The following is a 24,289-nucleotide window of genomic DNA, read 5'->3' as shown; positions in this document are numbered from 1 at the left end:
CGGGGCCTCTCTTAAAGGGGCCGCTGCAAAGCCGGCCTCGCCCTTGAGCCCCGGGGAGCGGGAAGGGGGGTCCCCGGCAAAGGACGAGCGGCGGTCTGGGCAGGGGGAGCGGCCGGCAGATGCCCTGGAGCCCTTTCCAGCCAAGCAGAAGGGCTCTCCCTTGCTTAGAATATGGAACAAGGTTGGAAGGGACCTTGGAGGTCATCCAGTCCAACCCCCTGCTCAGGCAGGAAACCTTTCTCGGCTTCTCCTCCCCCTCAAAATAATAAGAGGTGGAAGGGACCTTGGAGGTCATCTAGTCCACCCCCCTGCTCAGGCAGGAAATCTTTCTCGGCTTCTCCTCTCCCCTCGAAATAATAAGAGGTGGAAGGGACCTTGGAGGACATCTAGTCCAACCCCCTGCTCAGGCAGGAAACCTTTCTCTGCTTCTCCTCCCCAAAATAAGAGGTGGAAGGGACCTTGGAGGTCATCTAGTCCAACCCCCTGCTCAGGCAGGAAAGCTTTCTCGGCTTCTCCTCCCCCTCAAAATAATAAGAGGTGGAAGGGACCTTGGAGGACATCTAGTCCAACCCCCTGCTCAGGCAGGAAACCTTTCTCTGCTTCTCCTCCCCAAAATAAGAGGTGGAAGGGACCTTGGAGGTCATCTAGTCCAACCCCCTGATCAGGCAGGAAACCTTTCTCGGCTTCTCCTCCCCCCCTCAAAATAATAAGAGGTGGAAGGGACCTTGGAGGACATCTAGTCCAATCCCCTGCTCAGGTAGGAAACCTTTCTCTGCTCCTCCTCCTCCCCCCCCCCAAAATAAGAGAGATGGAAGAGACCTTGGAGGTCATCTAGTCCAATAAAGTTTGGCCCTGGGTTCCAGATTTCCAATATGCGTGTTTGGAGAAACCCCCGGGAAAGAGGCACTCCACCTTTTTCCCACCTGTTACCTTCCAGAACTGGACTACAAAGCCCATCTCTCCCAGCCAAGCACGGGCATTCTCCTCCTGCCAAGAAAAGGGGGATTTGAATACAGTCTTCAACAGCTGAGAGGAAGTGACCCTGTTGGGAGAATTTCAATCTGCACGACGGTAACCAAACTCTTGTGTTGCTAAGTGGGGTCTTGCCCCCCCCTTAAAGGCAGACAAATGTGGGCTTCCCAAAGCCCCAAATTGGCTTCCTAAAATGATTCCTTTGGTCACTTTAAAGACTATAAGCCATTTTTCCTCAACGTGGCAACTAGAATTCCCATTTTTGACAAAAGCCTGGCAAAGACTGGGCTGTTAAAGGGAGCTGCAGTTCAGCAATAAACCAGGACTGGTTGGGGAAAACAATTAAGCGCTTTCACAACTCTCCCCTCCGCTACTCTTTACTCCCCCCCCAGGTGGACTCAACAGGCCTTCAGCCAAGGGGCACGCAAGACCCCTGCATCCTCATATGTAAACATCTGCACCTAGCGTAACAATAAGCCACCCCTTCCCTTCCGTAACAATCCAGCTTATTCTTTCTGTCTTAACCTTTAAACATTTCTGTTAAGTGAGAAATAGGCTAAGTGAATTTTGCCCATTTTACAGACCTTCTTGCCACAGTTGGCAAGTGAACCCCTGCAGCTGGTTAGTTAAGTGATCCGGTGGTTAAGTGAATCTAGTTCCCCTATTGACTTTCTTGAGAGAAGGTCACAAAAGGGATCACGTGAACTCCGGGACATAGCAACGGTCGTTAAGTATGAACCAGCTGCCAAGCATCTGACATTCGATCACATGATCATGGGGATGCTGCAAAGGTCGTTAACTGTGAAAAACGGTCCTAAGTCACATTTTTCGGTGCCGCAGTAACTTTGAACGGCCTGAACGGCCACTAAACCAACTGTTAAGTCGAGGACTGCCTGTACCTGAAGCCAGATCAGTAACTGGGCTTGGCTGGAGGCTGCTGGTGCTGCCCTTGACAACCCCGCCCGCCCAGCTTGCCAAAGTGTGAGAAAGGAGGAGAAAGCAAGCAGGAATTTATCTATGACCGTGAAGGGGTCTTTTTATTAATAAAGCCACAAAGCAGCTACAGAGTACGTTGAAATGGAGCGTGTCTCCTCGAGAGAAACAGGCTTAACGCAGTGCTGCCGGTCCGCCTTCCTCCTCTCCTTGACCAACTAGAAACCAATCGGGATTTGGGCTTCAACCATCTTGACTGCAGAGGCGAAGAACCAGGTCTGTTGAAATGCTCACTTGGGCTCCTTCTGCCTCCCACCATCCCAGGTGTGCCAAGGAGTCGTTTACTCCTGGGCCGCGTCTGGTGCGCCCGACGGCTTGCTCTGATCGTCGCCTTTCTTCTTGTGGCCTGAAACAATGTCATCGATACGCAGCAGGAGGACGGCCGTCTGGGGAGGGAGGAGGTGGGGTTACATCAGGAACAAGAAAATAACCCCCCAAAAGTTGCATCCCCACATTCAAACCTAGCTAGAAGGCACCGGGGAATGCAAGAACATCGACTAAAGCAGTTTTAAGAGAGTTCATCAGAACAAGATTCAGTTTGGTTAGTCTAGACCAGGGGTAGGCAACCTTGGCTCTTTTGTGACTTGTGGACTTCAACACCCAGAATTCCTGAGCCAGCCATGCTGACTCAGGAATTCTGGGAGTTGAAGTCCACGAGTCACAAAAGAGCCAAGGTTGCCTACCCCTGGACTCTAGAGAAAAGAAGGATTAGGGGGGACATGATAGCAGTCTTCCAATATTTGAGGGGCTGCCCCAAGGAAGAGGGGGTCAAGCTGTCCTCCAAAGCACCTGAAGGCAGGACAAGAAGCAACCTGGAATTAAGGAGAAACTTCCTAACAGTGAGGACGATTAACCAGTGGAACAGCTTGCCACCAGAAGTTGTGGGCGCTCCATCACTGGAGAATGTTTTTAAGAAGAGATTGGACAGCCTCTTGTCTGAAATGGTAGAAGGTCTCTTGCTTGGGCAGGGGGCTGGACTAGAAGACCTCCAAGGTCCCTTCCAGCTCTAGTCTGATTTGATTGAAGACTTCTGCCAGTCTGGGGAATCTGCAGGATACGGATAGTCCTTGACTTACAACCATCTGTTGAGCGACCATTGAACGTTACAATGCCGCTGAAAACAGGGACTGAAAACTGATCCTTGCACCTGCCAATCACTGCAGCATCCCCAGGCTCATGTGATCAAAATCCAGGCGCTTGGCAACTGCCACGTATTTACGACAGCTGCACTGTCCCAGCGTCACGTGAGCGCCATTTGCGCCTTCTGACAAGCCAAGTTAATGAAGCCAGATTCACTCAATGACCCTATGATTCACTTAACAACTGCAGTGATTTGCTTAACCACCACGGGAAAAAGGTAAAATCGGGCACGACTCGCTGAATAATCAACACAACTAGCAATTTCGGTTTCCAATTGCAGTTGTAAGCCAAGGACTAGCTGTACGCGACAAAAAGTCGAGATGACAACCCTGACAGGGTGACTGGCGCTCTTTGTCTGTTTTTCAGGTGTGTTAGGCACACCTAAGAGAAGCAGGCATCCAACTTCCCTGCCAGGGCCACCATCCTGACCGTTTCGACCACACTCTGTGGATACTCTGCGTTCTGCCATTCCCTCATGGTGCACACCACTGTCAAAGAGTTTAGTCTGCATTGTTTTCCACACAGGTGGATTCCCTACTTCCTCTGCAATTTTAACTTTTTAAAGAAGTTTCAACTCGCTCCACAGCTGGAAAGAGAACACAGAGCGAGTAGGAAGGCGGGTAGTGCGAAGGGCGTCTCTTGACCGGCCTCATCGCTCAGACACAATCGCCCGGATGGAATACGCAGCATCCCCTGGTAGGGGGCAGCTACGAGGAATTGCTTCGAGCCCTGTGAACGGGCACAAGTTAACAGTCCAGAAGAAGACCGGTGGCGGAAAAGAACTTGGGAGTTATTCCCAGCTAGCAAGATAAGGCCAGCCCTTCTTCCTTCCCTTCTGGCCCCCCTTTCACCCCCCAGAAGCCTTGGTCCACCCCAGAGGAACTCCTTAGCCACGGATGCTTTCGCCTCACCTCAACAGCTGTCTTGTAGGTCTGCAACTTGACCGACAGCGGCTCCCAGATGCCTAAGTCCTTCATGTCAGCCAAGGCTCCAGTCTCTCCATTTACACCCCAGGTCTGGCTGCCTTCTTGGGTGTGTTTTGCCTGTGAGCAACAGACCGAGTTAAGCACCTCCAAAGCAAAAAGCTCGTCCCCCTCCCCGTTTCACCTCCACCCTGGGATCGCACACCCTGCCCACCTCTTGCTCACTCCCAGAAATTTAAAATTTATTTATTTGGGGGGGGGGGGACTGAATACTTTCCACAACTGTTTGGAAAGATAATGTCAATCAGGAGATTCAGGCAGTTCAAATGAGTAATAAAGCAGTTTCTCAACCTTGACAATTTTAAGGCATGTAGACTTCAACTCCCAGAATTCCACAGCCAGCAATGCTGGCTGTGGAATTCTGGGAGTTGAAGTCCACATGCCTTAAAATTGTCAAGGTTGAGAAACACTGGACTATAAAGGTTTATTGCAAGCTTAAGCTCACTACAAGAATCTGACCAACGGTCCCTTCAAGAGATGAGAGGGGCATTCAAGGTAGGCCAGAGTTAAGATCTCTTGCACGCAGACTCAGGACTTATGACGTGTTTGACCCCCTCCTTCATCTCCTACAGACAATCTGTCTTTCCCTTCTCTTCCCCGTCCTTCCATTCTCAGTGCAATGGCCACACCACCCCTCTCCACACAAGGACCGCAAGGACCTTTCCAGCAAAAGCAGAGATAAGAGTGCCAGGCAAACAGGACTGCTGGTGATCAAAGTTCTCACCCGCAAGGAAGTGAGGACACGGATAGTGCTAGCACCGCAGTTCTGAATGAGGGTCCTGGGAATAACTTCAAGGGCTTGGGCCACGGCACGATAGGGCCACTGTTCCACCCCTGTCATGACTTTGGACTTTTCGGTCAAGGCGTGGGCCACGGCCATCTCGGAAGCGCCACCCCCTGGCACCAGCTGGGGGTCCACGAGGATGTTGCGGCAGACCTGCATGGCATCCTGGAGGTTACGCTCCACCTCCTGCAGGAAGGAGAGAAACAGCCTGCGTAAAAGTTGAAGCCTCGAGTCAAAGCTGTTTGGCAGGTTGGAGAGCAATTCAGTAGCGTTATCACGGAGGCTCTCGGGAAAATATTTTTTTGTGAGAAGTGGGCAGCTGAAGGAACCATCCTTGGGGTGGCTGAAGGAATCACTGCCTCCGCTTCTGAATCAAAGCCCTACCCACCTCTAGTGATTCTGGCCCATCTCTGCCTCAGTAGCCAACCAAGCACTCCAATTCTTCCAGAAACAGATCCCCACTACAGATGGTCCTTGACTTACAACTGGTCGCTTAGGGACTGTTTCAAGTTACAACGGACGTATCTTATGAACCAGAGTAGAACTTCCACCATCAAACCCCTCCCCAGCGGCCATGTAACCAGACTTTGGGCACTCAGCAACACAGCTGCATTTATGGCCAGTCACAGCATCTTACAGTCACTATGTTTTACAGTGGTTTTGCCCAAAACTGGCCACTTACTTCCGGCTTCCGGTAAAACTGGGCCCCTCGCAAAGCATCCCTTTGCTGAGCAACCACAGCATTTGCTTAGTGACCACTTATCCCACCCCATTCTAGAAGACTTAAGAAATAAGGAGAGAGCCCAATTTAAATTCTGAAAAAAATGTCATAAAAAGAGGATGGAAGTTGCTCACCGCTAGAATCTCTTTGCTGGCACCCCGGAGCAAAATGGTGCAGGCCTTGGGCTCCTTGCAGTCCGTGATAAAAGTAAAGTACTCGTCTCCAATTTTCTTCACTTCAAAGAGCCCGGCGCCGGTCCCCACATCTTCTTCGCGCAGCTCATCCGTGCGGCTGACGATACGCGCTCCACACGCCCTGCCAGGGGGGGAAAAAAGTAAGATTTCCCCGAATGCTGAGCTGACACTCTGGGATGTTAGTAATGCTCCCTATGTGCCTACCTCCCTTGGGTAGCTGGTTTTATACAGCATCATATTTTCCCGCTAGTGGCATAGTCAGAGAGGAGGGGGTTCAGAGGAGCATGAAATTACCTGCCATGCGAAGGATGTTCTGCGATTTAATAACATTTGTAGTCATTTGCATTTAGCGATTTAGGCCTCCTCACCTTGCAATCCGGTTGTTGTCGGTTTTTCTCACCCGGCGGATTGCTGTGATGTTCGCTCTCATCAGGAAGTGCTGAGCCAGGTCTAAACGTTTTTAAAAAAAGGAAGTCTGGTTACGTGCCCTCTCTCCACAGGGAAATAAGCCGAGAATTGCCAAGCGCTTTCTCAATCAGAACGGATGTATGTTTTTACCAGAGATTCCTTTCTCTGTGATGATGAGGTCAGGTTTGACTTTGATCAAATGGTCGCACATCTGCTGAATAAACTCCTCTTCCATCTGAAGGATGCGAGCGAAGTCTTCCTCGCGGGTTATTTCAATATCAGTCTGCGCAAAAGGAGGGAAAAGCTTCTGGGTGAGTTCACGACGACGGCTGCACAGTATCTGATCAATGCACAAGTACCGTATATTCCGGCGTATAAGACAACCCCCAACTTTTGAGAACTTTCAGGCTTTAGAAAGTCATCTTATACGCCAGAAAATACAGTACAATATTGAATTTCTGTTTATAGATGAGCACAATAGCTCCTTTGCTGCTAGAAAACTTTGTCCTGTTAGTGCTTATCTCTTTAAAAAAAATAGGGCTGGCCACTAGGGGGCAGATTGGTTTTAAATTCAGAGAACAGCTACCCGTATATTCCTGCCTATAAGACCACCCCTGACTTTTGAGAACATTTTCAGGCTTTAGAAAGTCGAAAATACGGTACCATAAACGGGTACCATTTTCCCATCTATCTAGTATTTATTCTTACTGGGTTCCAGTCCTGTGTTTGGCATGAAAGCCGGCTGGCTGACTTTGGCCCAGTCACCGGGAGATGGTGAGTTCGAGTCCCACCACTTGAGGTAGGAAAGCCCACTGGGTGACTTTGAGCCAATCCCCATGTGACTTCTAGGCATGAACGCCAGCTGGATGACTTTGGACCTGTTGCTCACCCTCAGCCCCAATCCACCAGACAGGGGGTTGGGTGTGCAAAAACAGAAGGCAGGCGGTATTAGATAGATTCGTTGCCTTGAGTTACTTATAAAAATAAAGGTGGGATATGAATAAAATTAATGATATGGGATACAGAGGAGATCAACAAGTCTCTTGAGTGTTCACGTTCAGGAATGAGTCCCAAAATTCACCAGTTATGTGGGAACATGCTTGAAAACTTTGCCCCCCACCCCCCAGGAAGCATTTTCTTAGTACGGAAGAGGTGAGGAGCTTCAGCAGCTGACAGACCTGGCTCTCCCCCTTCTTGAACTCCAGAGAACAGTCCAGCAAAATGATCCGGGGGTTCTTGATGGTGCGGCGCATCCGGGGATGAGTGATATCTTTATTAATCATGACCCCAGGCAGGACACGGGAATCCTCGATCAAACCACCAGGAATCTGAAGGTAACAAAATAACAAGAGTTGGAAGGGAACTTGGAGATCTTCTAGACCAGGGGTTCTCCACCTGGGGGTCGGGACCCCGTTTGGGGTCGAACGACCATTTCACGGGGGGTCGCCAAACCACGCAGCCCGCCATTTTTTCCCCCCTTTTCCTTACCTGGGCTCCTCCCTTTTATTCGATTGGCTTTTGAAAGCCAATAGAATAGACTCTCTTGAATAGAGTCTAATTCTATTGGCTTTCCAAAGCCAATAGGAATTGTCCAGGCTGTCTCTGCACTGCTGAGCCCGCCAAAAGGCCCAGTCTGCAAATGGTGCTGCACCAGTTGAGTAGTCCTCGACTTACGACCGGTTGAGTAGTCCTCGACTTACGACCAGTTGGGGATCGCGGCATTAAAAAGGTTGAGAACCACTGTTCTAGTCCAACCCCCTGCTCAAGCAGGGGACCCTATACCATTCCAGACAAGTGGCTGCCCAGTCTCTTCTTTTAAAAGCCTCCAGGGATGGCGCTCCCAAAACTTCTGGTGGCAAGCTGTTCCACTGATTAATTCTTCTCACCATCAGGAAATTTCTCCTTATTTCTAAGGTTTCTTCTTTGTTTAGTTTCCACTTATTGCTTCTTGTCTTGCCTTCTGGTGCTTTGGAGAATAGCTTGACCCCCTTTGTGGCATCCCCTCAAACACTGTCACCCTCAGTTCTTCTTTTCACTAAACTAGACATACCCAATTCCTGCAATTGTTCGGGTTTTAGCCTCCAGCCTCCTAATCATCTTTGTTGCTCTTCTCTGCACTCTTTCCAGAGACTCAACAACTTTTTTTTTGATATTGTGGTGACCAAAACTGGATGTAGTATTCCAAGTGTGGTCTTACCAAGGCCTTATAAAATTGTAATGAACACTTCTCCCGATCTTGATTCTATCCCTATTAATGCAGCCTAGGACTGCATTGGCTTTTTTGGCAGCTGCAGTGCACTGCTGGTTCAAAGGCGACAAAGAGGCTAGTCAGATCTCGTAGCAAGAGCCACAGGATCTACTTCTACACTAAACATCCCTCAGGGTCACATACATGGATAACAACACAACCATTTATAGACTCTTGTCTAAACCAAGGATGACCATCCAAGTCTTTCCAACCACACATGCACAAGCTCCCGAGCATTCTTTTTAAAGAAGCAACTTAAGTGAGCCAAGTTCTGTCTAGAGGATCAGAAAGTCAATTCTGACTTTTGAAAAAGAACCCAAGAAACAGCAATTGTTTTTTTTTTTTCCCCCTTCAGAAATGCCCACCGATCATTTTGGGACAGACAAGCAATTACGGGCCAAGGGGAGAGAAAAGCTTTTTCAGAGCTCTCCTTTCTCAAAAGAACTTCTCAAAATAAGAACACAGAGCCTTCTGCAGCTTTAAGGTTGGGCATCCAATATTCTACTACGACTTCTCCAAGTTACCAGACTTTTTCCTAACTTGCTATGTGAATTTTGCAAAGAGGGAAGATCCCGGGACTCGGGTTTGTAAACCGGGATTACTAAAAGACAACGCACATGTACATATGATCTTATTCCCACAACGCAAGGCAGTGTCAGGGTTGATTCTCCCAATCTCACTTCAGAATCCCAACCCCAGCTACAGAAGTCCACAGTTTCGTGGTACCTTTTCCACTTTAGCATACTTCTTGATGTCAATCTCTTTCCTGCCGTTCTCTTCAAGCTCCACTGTTTTGACCGCATCCAGGGCAATGCTGCAGGCCAGATCCGACCAGCGATTTATAGCTTTGGTGCTGATGGCGCTGCTGATGATTTTAAGCATGGCCTCACGGCTGGTGACGTCCACCGCAGTGCTGCAAAAAACAAACAGGAAGCCTGTTATCCAGAAGCCAATCCAGAGACTATAAGCATCTTTTCCAATAGCCCAGAACAAAGAAACTCTGCTGACCTTTCCACTTTCAGGTTCCTTCCCTTATTCACAGGCAGTCCTTGATTTATGAATGGAATTGAGCCCAAAATGAAGGTTGTACGCTGTTGCAGTCATTCAATGGGTTACCACAAGATCACGCTTGATTTTATGCAGGGCTTTTCAACCAGTGGTACGGGTACCACCTGTGGTGCATTGGCACCTGGCAGGTGGTACGTGACCATCCTAGAAAAGTGGTAGCAGGGGAGGGGAATGAGCTGATCCCGTGGCAGCACCGCACAAGCCTGGGCAAGATACGGCTGGAGCTGCAGGGCTGTCAGGGCTCAGCGGAAGCGCCAGGATCAGTGCCAGGCTCCAGCTAGAGCTTGGCGCTGATCCTGGTGCTTCTGTTGAACCCTGAAGAAGCACCAATCAGCTGGAAAGCGGCACTGGTGCTTTCTGCTGAGCCCAGAAGAAGCGCCGATCAGCTGGAATGTTGCAGCATCTCCAGGGTCTTGTGATTTACATTCAGATGCTTGGCAACGGATTCATATTTATGACGGTCACAGTGTCCCAGGGTCATGTGAAGTGACCAAAACCTGCTGCAACCACCCAGCGGACGGGGGGAATAAAAACCAAACACCCCCCCACCCCACTCCTGCTGCCAATCCTCAACAGAAACGCTCACAACAATGAAAACCTCGGACAGGAGGAAGAGCACGGCCAGGCGGGTAGGCAGGTGTCTTGCTCGGCTGTGGCTTGGGGGCACTTTTTTCAGTGCCATTGTAACTTCAAACGGTCACTAAGCAAACTGTTGTAAGTCGAGGACTACCTGTACTTTATCACTTTTTTTCCTTTTTTTGGGGGGGGGGTGGTCATCAAGTTTTTGATCCCTTGCTAGGCGACTGGTGGTACTCGGATGTTGCTATATCCCAAAAGTGGTACAATGGGTGAAAAAGTTGAAAAGCTCTGATTTTTATGATCTTCTTTGCAGCAGCTGTTAAGCTAAGTGGTCATTAACCAAATCCATTTCATCTAATGGGTGGATTTTTTTGCATGAAATTGGAAGTAAACGCTGGCAAAAAAAAAGTCAAAAATCACAGTCAGGTGACCATGAGATGCTGCAGACAGCTGTAAAGGTGAGCTGGCTGTCAAGCAGCCCAAATGCAATCACATGGTCATGGTGCATGTGTGTATGTTCAGTTATCAGAACTTCAAAATTCGGTCACAAACATCTTTTGGAGGGAGTCTAGCAACTGAGCTGAGCAACTGGCCAATCTAGCTTCACAGGAAATCTATACCTACCCCTGGCGTGCACCAGGGTTGCTAACTCAACTCCACCTAATACAGGATGTTCAGAAATAATGGTCAAGGTAGTTCATCCAATCCAGAGGAAACCAGGTTAAAGGACAAGCTAATCTGAATTTTGATCACGTGACCATAGGGAGGCTGCAACTGTCGTTAAGTGTGAAAAATGATCGTGTCACTTTTTTTCAGCGATGCTGTAACTTTGAACGGTCACTAAATGAACGGTTGTAAGTCAAGGACTACCCGTAGTCATAATGCATCAACACGCGGCACTTTCTCCCTACCGCCGTTCCTTCAAATGCTCAGAAATACATCCCCAATTTTTCTGCATCCTCCACATTTCCTCCTCATAGTCCCCCCCCCCTTCTGCTCACCTGATTTTTTTTAGCGCACTGATCATGTCGTCCAGGGCCTTTCGATAGGCGCTAATGATCACCGTGGGGTGCATCTGCTGCTCTAGGAAATGTTCTGCCACTGATAACATTTCTCCAGCTGAGGGAGAAGAGGAGACCATGATCACCGTGACGTTTACTGGAAGCAACAGAAGCACTACCGTTTCTCAGGCTAGATTATGTTAAGACACATGGACTTCAACTCCCAGAATTCCCCAGCCAGTTCAACTGAAGGGAATCGAAGTCCACAGGCCTTAAAAGGGTCAACCTTGAGAAACACTGCACTGAAGTGTTTCACCCCCAATGAAAATGCCCGTACTAATATCAACGTTTTAGAATTCCATATGCCAACAGAAGATGTATTTAGTGTTGCGAATAGGTTATGGGAAGATATGCGAAGTTGATAGGGCCTTGCAGGGCCTTTAGGATACTATCTACCACTTGCTCACTTATCAGATGACTAAGAGGGAGGCACTCAACAAAGTTTTAACAGAGAACAGATGCCCTACACAAAGCTAACTGATAATTATCCTTTCTTAATCTTTCCAATTCTAAGTGTATTAAAAGGCTCGGTTTCCACTTCGGAACTTATTTCATTTCTATCCTATTTTCCATTTAGAAGCTCAAGATGGCTTAAATAGTGTTTTTTCTTAAAAAAAAATGCTCTCCATAGTTGGGCTAAATGATTGGCTTATAGGCACACAGTGGGGTTTATTAGCTGAGAGTGGGACCAGGGAAGAGTAGTATTTAGGGATGCCAAACAGCAGTTTAACACAAATTAACATTTAGTAGTAGTAGTAGTAATAAAGTTGAAAGGGACCTTGGAGGTCATCTGGTCCAACCCCCTGCTCAGGCAGGAAACCCATTTCGGACAAGACATTCCACTGGGAAGCAAATGGATTTTGCTCACTTGTCATGCTGAAATCTTCCTCTTTAGGTTCTTTAATAGTACTAAATATATCTCAATAAATTGACCTTATGTGGCCTGATACAACACCCCAAGTTCCCCTTGTGATCTAATGTACTTGCATATTTCTTATCCACAATCCCACATCCTACCGAGAATAATCACAGATGTAGTCCCATCACCCACTTCTTCATCCTGAGTACGGCTGATTTCTATCATGGATTTAGCAGCTGGATGCTGTACTTGAATCTGTGAGAAAGGAGGGAGGGAATGAGGGATGGATGCAAAGAGTTAACATTCTGGAGGCAACGTTTCTCAACCTTGGCCACTTGAAGATATGTGAACTTAAACTCTCAACCAGCAACATAAGAGTAGAATGCAAGGCAAATGAGAGAAACGGCATCTGGAGCTTACAATTTGTGCTTCATACCTATTGCTGCATCTAGATTCTAGAAAGTATACTCATTTTAGCCATTCAAGAAAAATGAACTTCTGGGACATCTTGGCAAGATAATATTCTCACCCTCATCTTTAGCTAAAATTCTGTCATGAACTATTGGAAAACCACATTTCAAATTAGGCCTGCCTTGTGGACAAGCACTGGATGTTGCTACTAAAATGACTTACTTCTCTAAGAATAGCATTGCCATCATTTGTCATGACGATTCCACCCATTGGATCCAACAACATCTGCATGGAAGATTCAGGAAACTCTTGTTAGTATCCACAAAACGCAACACACGTTTATGCAGGGCATCTCTTGTAAATTACAGGTAGTCCTTGCCTTACAACCATTTCATTGAGTGGCCATTAAAAGTTACAACAGCACTGAAAAAAAATAATATGGCTGGTCCTCACACCCTTGCAGCATCCCCAGTCACATGATCAAAATTCGAACAAATGCATTTACTAAGATGGCAACATCCCGGGATCATGTGATTGCCATTGGCAACCTTTCCAGCTGGCTTCTGACAAGCAAAGTCAGTGGGGTAAGCCAGATTCCCTTAACAACGAGATACCCTTAACTGCACTGATTCACTTAACAACCACTGCAGATAAAGTTATAAGATCAGTCACTGCAGATAAAGTTATAAGATCAGTTGTAGCTCACTTATGTCACGGTTCTGACAGATGAATCTCTTCAAAAGAACTTTGATGTTCTTGCTTTGACAACTGAACTGTCTTGCTTAGCAATGGAAATGCTGGTCTTAAAAGATTTCCCTGGAAATGAAGCAATGAGCAAAAAAAAAAAAAAAGTAATCCTCACCTTCATCATTGCCCTTGGTCCTAAGCAGGTTCTGATAATATCAGCAATAGTCTAAAATGAGAAGAATATTATGTTTATTTAACTGTGAACATGGAAGCTGCAAACTGCTTGTCAGAATCCAATTATATTTCATCTCTAGTTATCGACTATGGAAAACCCCATTTCTTCCCTCTCTGGATTCTGTCATTCGATGAAGGGGAAGGGGGGTGAACAGGGGGTTTTTATGGCCCTTCGGTACAACTTCAAAGGGACTGAATGTGGATCTCACCAAGAGGACTGACCATAACAATATGGCCATTGCCTTTCATCTACTCCTCTCTGAAGTCTCCCTTCCAAGGGCAGTGAGGAAAAAGGGGGTGGAAATGTAACACTTGGGATTGTCACTGGAAGGATGGTGGGGCTGCTGTGGACCCCTTAAAACCTTGAACCATAGGGCTTGGGCCCCAGGTCCTGTCTAGCACGCCTGCAACCATTTTCTCTTAATAAAGGATTCCTGTTGGAAGAACTATTCCAAGAGTTCTGTCTTCTTAAGATGTAAAGTGGGGTGGGTCCTTACGCTGCCCTCTATTTTAATGTCTGTACAATGCTTAGAAAAACGTGACACATTTTATTAAAGAGCCTCTCTAAACGTCTCAGTTGACAAAGGTAGCAGCTTTTTTTTTTTTGCCAAACTCATCCTACATCTATTATATTACATCTATTATATTATGTATATTATACACAATTTTGTATATTATACATAATTATGTATATATCTATTATATTATGTTTATTATATATACATCTATTATATTATTTTTTGCCAAACTCATCCTACATCTATTATATTACATCTATTATATCATATCTATTATATTATGTATATTATACATAATTTTGCATATTATACATAATTATGTATATATTATATTATGCATATTATATATACATCTATTACATTATTTTTTGCCAAACTCATCCTACATCTATTATATTACATCTATTATATCATATCTATTATATTATGTATATTATACATAATTTTGCATATTATACACAATTATGTATATATCTATTATATTATGCATATTATATATACATCTATTACATTATTTTTTGCCAAACTCACCCTACATCCATTATACTAGAATATCCAAGATCTAAAGCTGGATTTTCTCTACAGACACAGTTTTAGAACAGTAAAAAAAGCATATATCCTCCACCAAGCTCCCATACTCTGTGGAACCTTGATGGCGAATGAACCCACTCTATTTCTCTCCCATACGTTTTCCTGAAATCCATACCTTAGCAGCATTAATATTTCCAGTCTGGACTTTTCTTCCAGACTCACGTTTTGTGTTTTGACCTAAGATGAAAAGAGAAAAAAAACAGCCTCATGCTCCAATATTCAAATGACTTGTATCTCTTCCCCTCCCCAGCCCACCTCCCCTCAGACTCACTGAGAACGAGGACGGGGCGCTGGCCCAGCATCTTCCCGACCAGGCGAGGCAGAAGCCGGCGAGGAACCTTCTGGAGGCGGACAAAAAAAAAGAGCTCGGAGGGGGGGAAAAAAAAAAAGGCCGTTTCACCGCGCTCGGACAACCTAGCCTGCCTGTGGCGGAGGCTCCTCCAATCCGCAACGCCGGTGCCTTCAGGACGGCCAATGAAGGCGCGTCTGCTTTCCTGAGGCTCCGCCCACTCGTCTTAAACCTAGCCTGCCTGTGACGGAGGCTCCTCCAATCCGCAACGCCGGTGTCTTCAGGATGGCCAATGAAGGCGCGTCTGCTTTCCAGAGACCCCGCCCACTCGCCCGACAGCAAGATGCGTTGAGAGGACAAACGGATTGTTCTCCGCCTCTTCCTCCTCCTTAGGCAAGCATGCTCGGGCTGGGCGCCGCGGGGAGGAAGGCCGCACGCATGCGCAGCTCTCCCCGTCGCGTCGTCGGCGCGGGGGGTGGAACGTTGAAGGGCAGGGGAGGCAAGCGCGCGTGCGCACAAGCGGTCGTCAGCGGTTAGGTGGATGAGGCCTGCTCGGCGGCGGTCGCTGCAGGGCCCGCAGCGCTTCGTCCCCGGCCGGCCGCAGCCCAGAGGCGAGTTTGGGGGAGACCTCCAAAAGAGAGGGACCCTCTGCCTCGCCTAAGCCCAGAGACGACATTTGTCTTGTCTTTCACCGCGGGAATATCGTGGGAATTACGGTCTGGCCATCGAGCCGAGTCACAGAGGCCTGGCCCCTCCCTTCGTGCAGTGAGGCATGACGGGAGTTGTAGTCCGCTCCCTGTTCTGACACGTGCTCTATGATCTAAAAGGGCAGAACAGATAGCGGGCGTCTGCGCGCTGGGAAAAACCCAGATTAAGTTTGTTTATTTTTTGGTAGGTTACTGCATGTGCAATTTATGGTGTCAATTTCAACTCTAATACAGTGTTTCTCAGCTTCAGCAACTTTTAAGCTTGTGGACTTCGACTCCCAGATTTCCCCAGCACCCTGGCTGAGGAATTCTGGGAGTTGAAGTCCACAACTCATAAAAGGGCCAGGTTTGAAGACCCCTGTCCTATATCAGTGGTGGTGAACCTATGGTCTGGGTTTGGGTGTTCTTTTTTCCTGCCCTCCCACAAAGCCTGCTGCTGCTGTTTCCTGCCCCTTTATAGTATATAGTATAAAAAATATACATAACAATATAAAAAAAAGTGTTTTGAGACTCTGGAAAGAGTGCAGAGAAGAGCAACTAAGATGATTAAAGGCCTGGAGACAAAAGTATACGAAGAATGGTTGCAAGAATTGGGTTTGTCTTTAATGAAAAGAAGGACTAGGGATGACATGATAGCAGCATTCCAATATTTGAGGGGCTCCTACAAAGATGAGGGGGTCAATCTATTTTCCAAAGCATCAGAAGGCAAGACAAGAAACAATGGAAGGGAATTTACCAAGGAGAGAAGCAACCTATAACTAAGGAGGTATTTGCTGACAGCGAGAACAGTCCATCGGTGGAACGGTTTCCCTCCAGAAGTTGTGGATGCTCCATCCCTGGACGCTTTTAAAAAGAGACTGGACAATCATTTATCTGAAATAGTATAGGGCAGGGGTAGGCAACCTTGGCTCTTTTATGACTCGTGGACTTCCAACTCCCAGAATTCCTGAGCCAGTGCTGGCTCAGGAATTCTGGGAGTTGAAGTCCACGAGTCATAAAAGAGCCAAGGTTGCCTACCCCTGGTATAGGGTCTCTTTCTTGAGCAGGGGGTTGGGCTAGAAGATCTCCAAGGTCCCTTCCAACTCTATTATTCTATGTTCTACGTGTATCTTCATTGGATGGCTCTCCCTTTTTCTTTTTTTCTTTTTTTGTATAACACATTTTATTGGTTTTCCAGTTTTACGTTTAAGTATTTGGAAAGCAGCGTGGTGATTGGGTAGTCAATAATGCACTAACAAAGTCTTTAGTACATATCTCAGGTTACATCATCAAAACTTCCTTCTCTATTTCCCTTAAGATTTGCTATATCATATTTAAGCAAATACATGTCTAATTCTAACAAGCTCAATTGAGACATTTGTCAATATATTTTTTGCTTATACATATCCGTATCCTGTTTTTAAGTTTTACCTAATTTTTAATTTTCAATTACAGTATTCCAATTTAACCTTTAACATCCATAGTATTTAAGCTTCGCGTAACCCAAATTTCCTTTATTTCACTACATAAAAGTTATAATATCTAAGATACACATATTATTTACTTAAATATATTCTTAATTTATTTCATAAGTATTTTCTATTTCTCATCCTGGTACATCACCACTTACTAATAGAGTGTCCTTTATTGTCTCAAATCCGTCATCTGTATTATCTGGGCTAAACAATAATTCGAAGCTAGTTCCTAACAGTTAATTTTCATTTCCCTTATGAATCTAAATCCTAAATATTAAGCCAATTAATCCCTTATTTTTTTACCAGTTTCCAACAATATTTAAATCTATAATCACATTTCCCTTCATCTCTCTTTTTCTAGGCATGAGTTCCAGTCCCATTCAGATGGAGCCAGACTTAAATCCCCAAGAGGAGAAGCAGCATCGGAAAAGTAGGTGCCCCCACCCCCTTGACCCTCTTCCCTGTAAGCAAATGCTTAAACAAAGGAAGTTGTCCAGGTAAATGATGCACCCCAGTAGTGGATAGGTCAGCAGATCACGTGGCTTATCTTCCATTCAAGACACTCCTCTGAAGGCCTTGGACTTCAATTCCCACGCTCCCCAACCAGGTGAGTGGAGATGGAGAAGAAGCAAAGTGCCACATTGCTGTAGGGCACGGGGTTGGAGATGGAGAAGGCTGCAGATGAGAAGCTTTATAGCTTTCTCAGTGGCTTAGCTCCCATGTCACCCTAACCAGGTTTATTTTAGCCATACCCATTGTTGAGGAAGCCAGTGGCTAGATTACTACATCAGCTATGCCATAAAGCTTGGCTTCCAGGCACAGTGTCTGAGTTTAACATACTAGATCCAGTAAATCTCTCTTCTTTTTTGAATTGAGTCTGTATAATAATAATAATAATAATAATAATAATAATAATAATAATAATAATAAAGTTGGAAGGGACCTTGGAGGTCATCCAGTCCAACCCCCTGCTCAGGCAGGAAACCCTATACCATTTCAGACAAATGGCTATCCAGTCTCTTCTTAAAAACTTCCAATATTGGAGCATTCACCACTTCTGGAGACAGGCTGTTCCACTGGTTAATTGTTCTCACTGTCAGGACATTTCTCTTTAATTCTAGATTGCTTCTCTCCTTGATTGGTTTCCACCTGTTGCTTCTTGTCCTGCCTTCAGGCGCTTTGGAGAATAGCTTGACTGCCTCTTCTTTGGGGCAGCCCTTGAGATATTGGAACACTGCTATCATGTCCCCCCTCGTCCTTCTCTTCATTAAACAGCAGCTGTTCCTTATATGTTTTAGCCTCCAGTCCCCTAATCATCTTTGTTGCTCTTCTCTGTACTCTTTCTTAGAGTCTCAACATCTTTTTTGCATCATGGTGACCAAAACTGGATGCCGTATTCCAAGTTCTGAATATCCATGGAGGTTCTCGGTTAACCAAGTCCTGGTTGTCCCAAAGATGTTTCCCCCCCCCCAAAAGCTTTGTTTTTCTTTGAAGATATTTGGTTTCTCATCCAAGAAGCTTCTTCAGTTCTGACTGGAGGGTGGGGGATGGAAGGACTTATATTCTTTGCAGTCATCTGATCGTTAGTACTCCCTCTGAGAGTTGTTGAGGCCACTTGGAGGTTTATCTGTGTCCTCAGGGTCACCTGAGTGGTGCAAATGGGTGTGGAGCCTTCTTGGAACTGCTGAAAGGAGTTTCAGTGTGTTCATTGTGTTTACAACGCAGTCCTTTCAGCACTTCCAAAAAGGTCCCACACCCATTTGCATTATTCAGGTAACCCTGTGGGCGCAGATGAACCTCCAGGTGACTTCAACGACACTCAGAAAGAGTGCAAATGACCAGATGACTGCAGGGAATACAAATCCTCCACCATTCAGTCAGAACTGAAGAAGCTTCTTGAATGAGAAGCAAAACGTCTTCAAACAAAGTCCAGTTGCCTTGTGAAAAAACGCACCTTTGGGACTAAGGTCTCTGATTACGGCTTAGCATGATGTCTACACTCAGCTGTGCATGGTGAACTCTGGTTTTTGGCTGGGGGGGGAGGGAAAATATTGGAATGTAAGGGAGATTTGGGAGGGAATTGAGGAATGCAAGTGAGCCAACGGTAGCCTGGGACGGTCCCAACACCCCAAGGTCAAATGCTGGGAAAGGTCTGAGCTGTAGGGAATGCTCTCAAAACAAAATGAATACAACTAACTGGTGGATAATGAAGTGTGGGGAGGTCTGGGCGAAAAAGGGGATTTGACCTATGCTGGTTTTCGCACACAGACTTTAGAACTGGCTTTGCTACTTCTGTGCCTATGTGGAATTATCAGTAAAGTTATACCCTTGGTAAAATAATGTCCTGGGACAGGGATCTGCAACTTTAAACACTCAAAGAGCCACTTGGACCCGTGTCCCAGGAAAAAAAAAACCACTGGGAGCTGCAAAATGTGTGCGCACGTGCACGAGGGGGGGAGGAGCTTGATTGAAGAATTTAATTAAAAAGAAATAGAGGCTGCTGTGCATGAGTTCTCTCTCTCTCTCTTTCTTTCCTACTTTCTCTCTCTCTCTTTCTCTCTCTCCCCCCCCTCTCCCTCTCTCCAATCTTCTGCTCACCTGGCAAGCTGGCTTCAAGCTGTTCTCCAACAAGCTGACACACATCTTATTGGGATGGCTCTCTCCTGCCCTTCCTGCTTCCGGCTTCCGGCAGAGACGCAGCCAAGGCAGGAGCCCCACCCAATAAGCTTGTCAGCTCGTCGGAAAACAGCATGAGACCACTCTTTTTACACACACACACACACGGAGAGAGGGAGAGAGAGAGAGAGAGAGAGAGAGAGAGGGAGGGAGGGAGGGAGAGAGAGAAGCGCAAATGCCTCTCTCTGTCTCTCTCTCTCTCTCTGCAAATGGCAGAGGAGGCTGGGAACCGCAGGAGAAGGCTCAAAGAGCCGCATGCGGCTCTAGAGCCGCAGGTTGCCGACCCGTGTCCTGGGAGTTTCTTTTGCTGCATTTACCAATGGGATGGTTGACACTTAGTGAGAAGAGCCGTGCAGGCACCAACAACAATTACTGTTCATTTCCAGGTACTCCAAGAAGATCTTCACAAGCCCCACGTAGGTGTTTAAAACTTTTGTTCGATTTGCAACCGAAAGCTGCTTTGGCTCTGGAGAATTCCAGCTTTTCTCCGATGGTCCCAGCAGGAATTGGTAGCCGGGCTTCTCGTTTTATTAATTCATTCTAACGTTTGTTTAATTTGTATGCTGCCCGTTTCGCCTGTCATGTGGCCCAGGGCCCAGAGACGGCTTCTCTCTGCTGCAGATCCAGCCGCTGTTAGAGGCACAACCGCAAAGCGCAACTCAACACAACGGGCCGCTCTCAGTGCCAGTGGAACTGTGATGTGACACCTAAGAAAGTTTTTTTTTTTTTTTAGGCCTGGGTATTTCTGCCAGGAAAATGTACAGGCAGTCCTCGACTTACAACAGTTCATTCAGTGACCGTTCAAAGTCGCAACAGCACTGGGAAAAAATAACTTATGACCGTTTTTCACACTTAACAACCGTTGCGGTATCTCCATGGTCAGGTGATCAAAATTCAGAGGCTTGGCAACTGACTCATATTTATGATGGTCGCAGTGTCCCGTGGGGGGGGGTCACGTGATCCCCTTTTGATGACCACCTGACAAGCCAAGTCAGTCGGGAAAAACCGGATTTGCTGTTTACTAACTTAAAAACTGCAGTGATTCTCTTAACAGCTGTGGTAAGAAAGGTCGTAAAATGGTTGTAAAATCCACTTAGCAACTGTCTTGCTTTGGGCTCAGGCGTGGTCATAAGTCAAGGACTGCCTATGTATATCAGCTGACAGCCTTAAGGGCCTCCAGTTTTGTTAGCTTTTAGTTAAAACCACCACCAAGCCAGGTTGCACATGTCATCCTCAATTTACAAGCGGTCACTTAGCAACTCTTCCACGTTATGATGGAAACATCCTCCCCCCAAAAGGTGCTTATAATCAAGATTTGAAGTTCTAATAGCCACCCCCACCCCACAATTACTGAGTGCATATTGGGGGGCTCACCAACCAGCCCGCCTTTAAAGCTGTTTGCAGCATCACACAACTGTGGCTTTGCAGTGGGATTTACTTTGCATTTACTTCTAGTTTCTGGCGAAAAAAAGCCTCACCCTTTGTGAACAAGGGGGTTCGCTGAACGACCGCTGCATTCACTTAACCGCGTGTCCCAAAATTGACACGAACATAGTGCCTCAACATAGGACTGACATGACATACGATGGGAATTTTGGGGTCTATTCCGGTTGTAAGTCAACGGCTACCCGTGTTGAAGAGCATTGATTAACACCAGGTGTTTTGCAACAGAATTACAGTTGAGAAGTTTGGGTTGCTGGCTTTTGACCCGGGTATCCTGGTTTAGCACATCTTTTCTCTAGCCAGGGAATTCCTGGTCCTTAGCTGGATCACTCTTAATCTGAATTTATTCTTCTCTCTCTCTGAACAGAAGACCTTGACGGCCCTCCAGCCACATCGTTCAAGCCTCTATGTCCTGCTAAGCCCTCCCCCAGTTTTCTTGAACTGCCCTCAACTCAGTGGAGACCCAGTCCGGTCCTGCCACATCCCCAGGCCTCACGGACGGGGAAAGGAAAGCGACATTTCGGTAAGGATCCTCCGGCGTGTGTCTGTGGGTAGCTGAAACCCTGGAAGACCGAACACAGTGGTAACCAGACCCTTCGGGCCCAACGTTGTATAAGAAACCTACCGGTAGTCCTCAATTTACAACCATTGGTTTGGTGATCGCTCAGAGTTACAGTCACACTGAAAAGCAGTGACTTACGACCATTTTTCACGTACGTTGCAGCATCCCCAGGGTCATGTGATCAAAATTCAGATGCTTGACAACTCATATTTATGACGGTGGCAATGTCCCGGGGTCACGTGATCCCCCTTTTGCGACTTTATGAGAAGCCAAGTCAATGGGGGAGCCAGATTAACTTAACCACCGTATGACTAAACAGCGGCAGCGATTCACATAACTATGGCAAGGAAGGTGGTAAAATAGGGCAAAATTCACCTAATCAATGTTTCACTTAGCAGCAGAAATTTTGGGCTCAATTGTAGTCGTAATTCGAGGACTAACTGTATTCTGGCTGCCGGCAGTTGCTAGTTCATTTAGTTCACACTGTCACATTATCCCTGAGGAGGTGAAGTAGCTTCTTTCCTCTGGGCTTGAATAGTTAGATGACCTAGACCACGGGTAGGCCACCTTGGCTCCTTCATGACTCGTGGACCAACTCCCAGAATTCCTGAGCCAGCCGTGCTGAGGGGAAAGGGAGAGGTTTCCAAGCTGAGCCATGCTGGCTCAGGAATTCTGGGAGTTGAAGTCCACGAGTCATAAAAGAGCCAAGTTTGAAGACCCCTGACTTAAATATTTAAATATTTTTCCTCACGGTCACATGATCAAAATTCAGGCATTTGGGCAGGGGTAGGCAACTGTGGCTCTTTTATGACTCGTGGACTTCAACTCCCAGAAATCCTGAGCCAGCCTGGCTCAGCTTGGAAACCTCTCCCTTTCCCCTCAGTGTGGCTGGCTCAGGAATTCTGGGAGTTGAAGTCCACAAGTCATGAAGGAGCCATAGTTCCCTCATGGTGGCTCAGGAATTCTGGGAGTTGAAGTCCAGGGTCATGAAGGAGCCATAGTTCCCTCATGCTGGCTCAGGAATTCTGGGAGTTGAAGTCCACGAGTCATAAAAGAGCCGAGGTTGTCTACCCCTGGCCTACACATAGTTGTTTGAACACAGGTTTTTTTTAACTTTTATATTTTACTGTTTGTGTGTGTGTGTGTACACACGTATCATCATATTTTAGTCATGGTCTATCCACTGCAGGATGAAGGCCTCTTCTGCATGTTTCCAATCTTTATGGCCCTGCCAATGGGGCCTGCCATACTTGCTGATGTTGTACACACGTATATCTAGCAACATATATTAAGATTTCACCTAGAGTAGTAAAACACAATAAAACACTATATAGTGTTTTATATACACACATACACTCCATATATAATGTACTTTTTGGAAAAGCTTCCCCTGAATTTGTTGCTGAGGCGGAGACCGGTTACCCTTCCCCTGCCCCCCTCCCCACCTTCTCTCTCCCAGCTCCGGACCACCAGCCGCAGGAATGCTTTGGGCTCCTGGAATGTCTACACAACAACATGCAGGTGCAGACCCAGATCGCGCAGGAGCAACTGGCGCTGCTGCAGGACATCCGGGAGTCCATCAACCTCCTCCTCGTCAAGCAGGACCAGCAAAATGGAGAGCTCCGAGGCCAGCTGGAGCAGCACCCCCCCAGGGACTCGGCCTCCTTGCCGCACCCCGGCAGCTAGCAGGAAGCTCCCGGGCCTCTCTCTTCAATGCAGGCCGTCTGCGGGCAGCTGCGGGCCTCCTGGGCAGATGCTGTCCAGCACGTGGCGGTGCCCACTATGCAAGATTTAGTGCCATGAGACTGACAGGCAGCGGAAGCTGTGCAATGCAAATAAAGTGCTTGTTATATTTTTGCCCTGTGGATGTTTTGCTTCACAGAAATCCGCTTTTGATCCAAAAGGCACTGGCTGCTGTTGGGTTAACCAGGCGAGTGAATTCTAATCCCACCTTAGGCGTGAAAGCCAGTTGGGTGACTTTGGGCCAATCAGCAGGAGACGGTGAGTTCTAGTCCTGCTTTAGGCATGAAAGCCAATTGGGTGACTTTTGGGCTAATCACCAGGAGACAGTGAGTTCTAGTTCTGCCTTAGGCATGAAAGCCAATTGGGTGACTTTGGGCCAATCAGCAGGGGACGGTGAGTTCTAGTTCTGCCTTAGGCAGGAAAGCTAATTGGGTGACTTTGGGCCAATCAGCAGGAGACGCTGAGTTCTAGTCCTGCTTTAGGTATGAAAGCCAATTGGATGACTGAGCCAATCACAAGGAGACAGTGAGTTCTAGTTCTGCCTTAGGCATGAAAGCTAGTTGTGTGACTTTGGGCCAATCAGCAGGAGATGGTGAGTTCTAGTTCTGCTTTAGGTATGAAAGCCAATTGGATGACTGGGCTAATCACCAGGAGACGGTGAGTTCTAGTTCTGCCTTAGGCATGAAAGCCAGTTGTGTGACTTTGGGCCAATCAGCAGGAGATGGTGAGTTCTAGTCCTGCCTTAGGCATGAAAGCCAATTGGGTGACTTTGGGCCAATCAGCAGGAGACGCTGAGTTCTAGTCCTGCTTTAGGTATGAAAGCCAATTGATCATGTGATCTCCTTTGGTGGCCTTCTGACAAGCAAAGTCAATGGGGAAGCGGGATTCACTTAGCAACCGGGTGGCTAACTTAGCAATTGCACTCATTCACTTAGCAACTGTGGCAAGAAAGGTCGTATAATGG

At 46.9% G+C, this 24,289-nt stretch overlaps 2 protein-coding genes across 7 annotated transcripts; one reads left to right on the top strand and one right to left on the bottom strand.

Moving 5' to 3' along the window:
- Positions 1-1,982: 1,982 nt before the first annotated feature.
- CCT3 (chaperonin containing TCP1 subunit 3) lies at positions 1,983-14,753 on the bottom strand. Its single transcript, XM_039358490.1, has 14 exons — positions 14,723-14,753; positions 14,567-14,628; positions 13,284-13,334; positions 12,644-12,706; positions 12,169-12,265; positions 11,092-11,209; positions 9,170-9,356; positions 7,374-7,523; positions 6,346-6,478; positions 6,156-6,237; positions 5,728-5,908; positions 4,813-5,058; positions 4,017-4,148; positions 1,983-2,351 (listed from the first exon to the last, which is right to left on the bottom strand). Exons 1-14 carry the CDS (start codon positions 14,751-14,753, stop codon positions 2,247-2,249), a joined length of 1,638 nt encoding a protein of 545 aa, XP_039214424.1. The 3' UTR covers positions 1,983-2,246.
- Positions 14,727-23,439, top strand: TSACC (TSSK6 activating cochaperone). 6 transcript variants are annotated; one of them, XM_039358494.1, is made up of 5 exons: positions 14,727-15,133; positions 17,263-17,331; positions 19,964-19,993; positions 21,388-21,543; positions 23,042-23,439. In XM_039358494.1, exons 2-5 carry the CDS (start codon positions 17,265-17,267, stop codon positions 23,266-23,268), a joined length of 480 nt encoding a protein of 159 aa, XP_039214428.1. In that variant the 5' UTR covers positions 14,727-15,133; positions 17,263-17,264; the 3' UTR covers positions 23,269-23,439. The 6 variants fall into 6 exon arrangements, with proteins under 6 accessions (XP_039214428.1, XP_039214430.1, XP_039214425.1 ...); XM_039358491.1 differs by lacking the exon at positions 14,727-15,133 and adding an exon at positions 15,144-15,351; XM_039358493.1 differs by lacking the exon at positions 14,727-15,133 and adding an exon at positions 15,194-15,631.
- Positions 23,440-24,289: the final 850 nt, after the last annotated feature.

The sequence above is a fragment of the Crotalus tigris genome, unplaced genomic scaffold (genome assembly GCF_016545835.1).
Source record: "Crotalus tigris isolate CLP2741 ecotype Arizona unplaced genomic scaffold, ASM1654583v1 scf7180000019021.11574027:1482141, whole genome shotgun sequence".
Taxonomy (NCBI): domain Eukaryota; kingdom Metazoa; phylum Chordata; class Lepidosauria; order Squamata; family Viperidae; genus Crotalus; species Crotalus tigris.
This window is presented reverse-complemented; position numbering and strand designations above follow the sequence as displayed.

Bases quoted from the DNA above. Each gene is read 5' to 3' on its own strand.
- CCT3 (XM_039358490.1), bottom strand. From the start codon at position 14,753: ATGCTGGGCCAGCGCCCCGTCCTCGTTCTCA. The intron at 9,357-11,091 runs GTGAGCAGAAGG...TGTTTTTTGCAG, and splicing joins AGTGCGCTAAAAAAAATCAG to CACTGCGGTGGACGTCACCA. The intron at 4,149-4,812 runs GTGAGAACTTTG...TGTTGCTCACAG, and splicing joins GTGTCCTCACTTCCTTGCGG to GCAAAACACACCCAAGAAGG.
- TSACC (XM_039358491.1), top strand. From the start codon at position 15,282: ATGAGGCCTGCTCGGCGGCGGTCGCTGCAGGGCCCGCAGCGCTTCGTC. The intron at 17,332-19,963 runs GTAGGTGCCCCC...GTTCATTTCCAG, and splicing joins GGAGAAGCAGCATCGGAAAA to GTACTCCAAGAAGATCTTCA. The intron at 21,544-23,041 runs GTAAGGATCCTC...TCTCTCTCCCAG, and splicing joins GAAAGGAAAGCGACATTTCG to CTCCGGACCACCAGCCGCAG.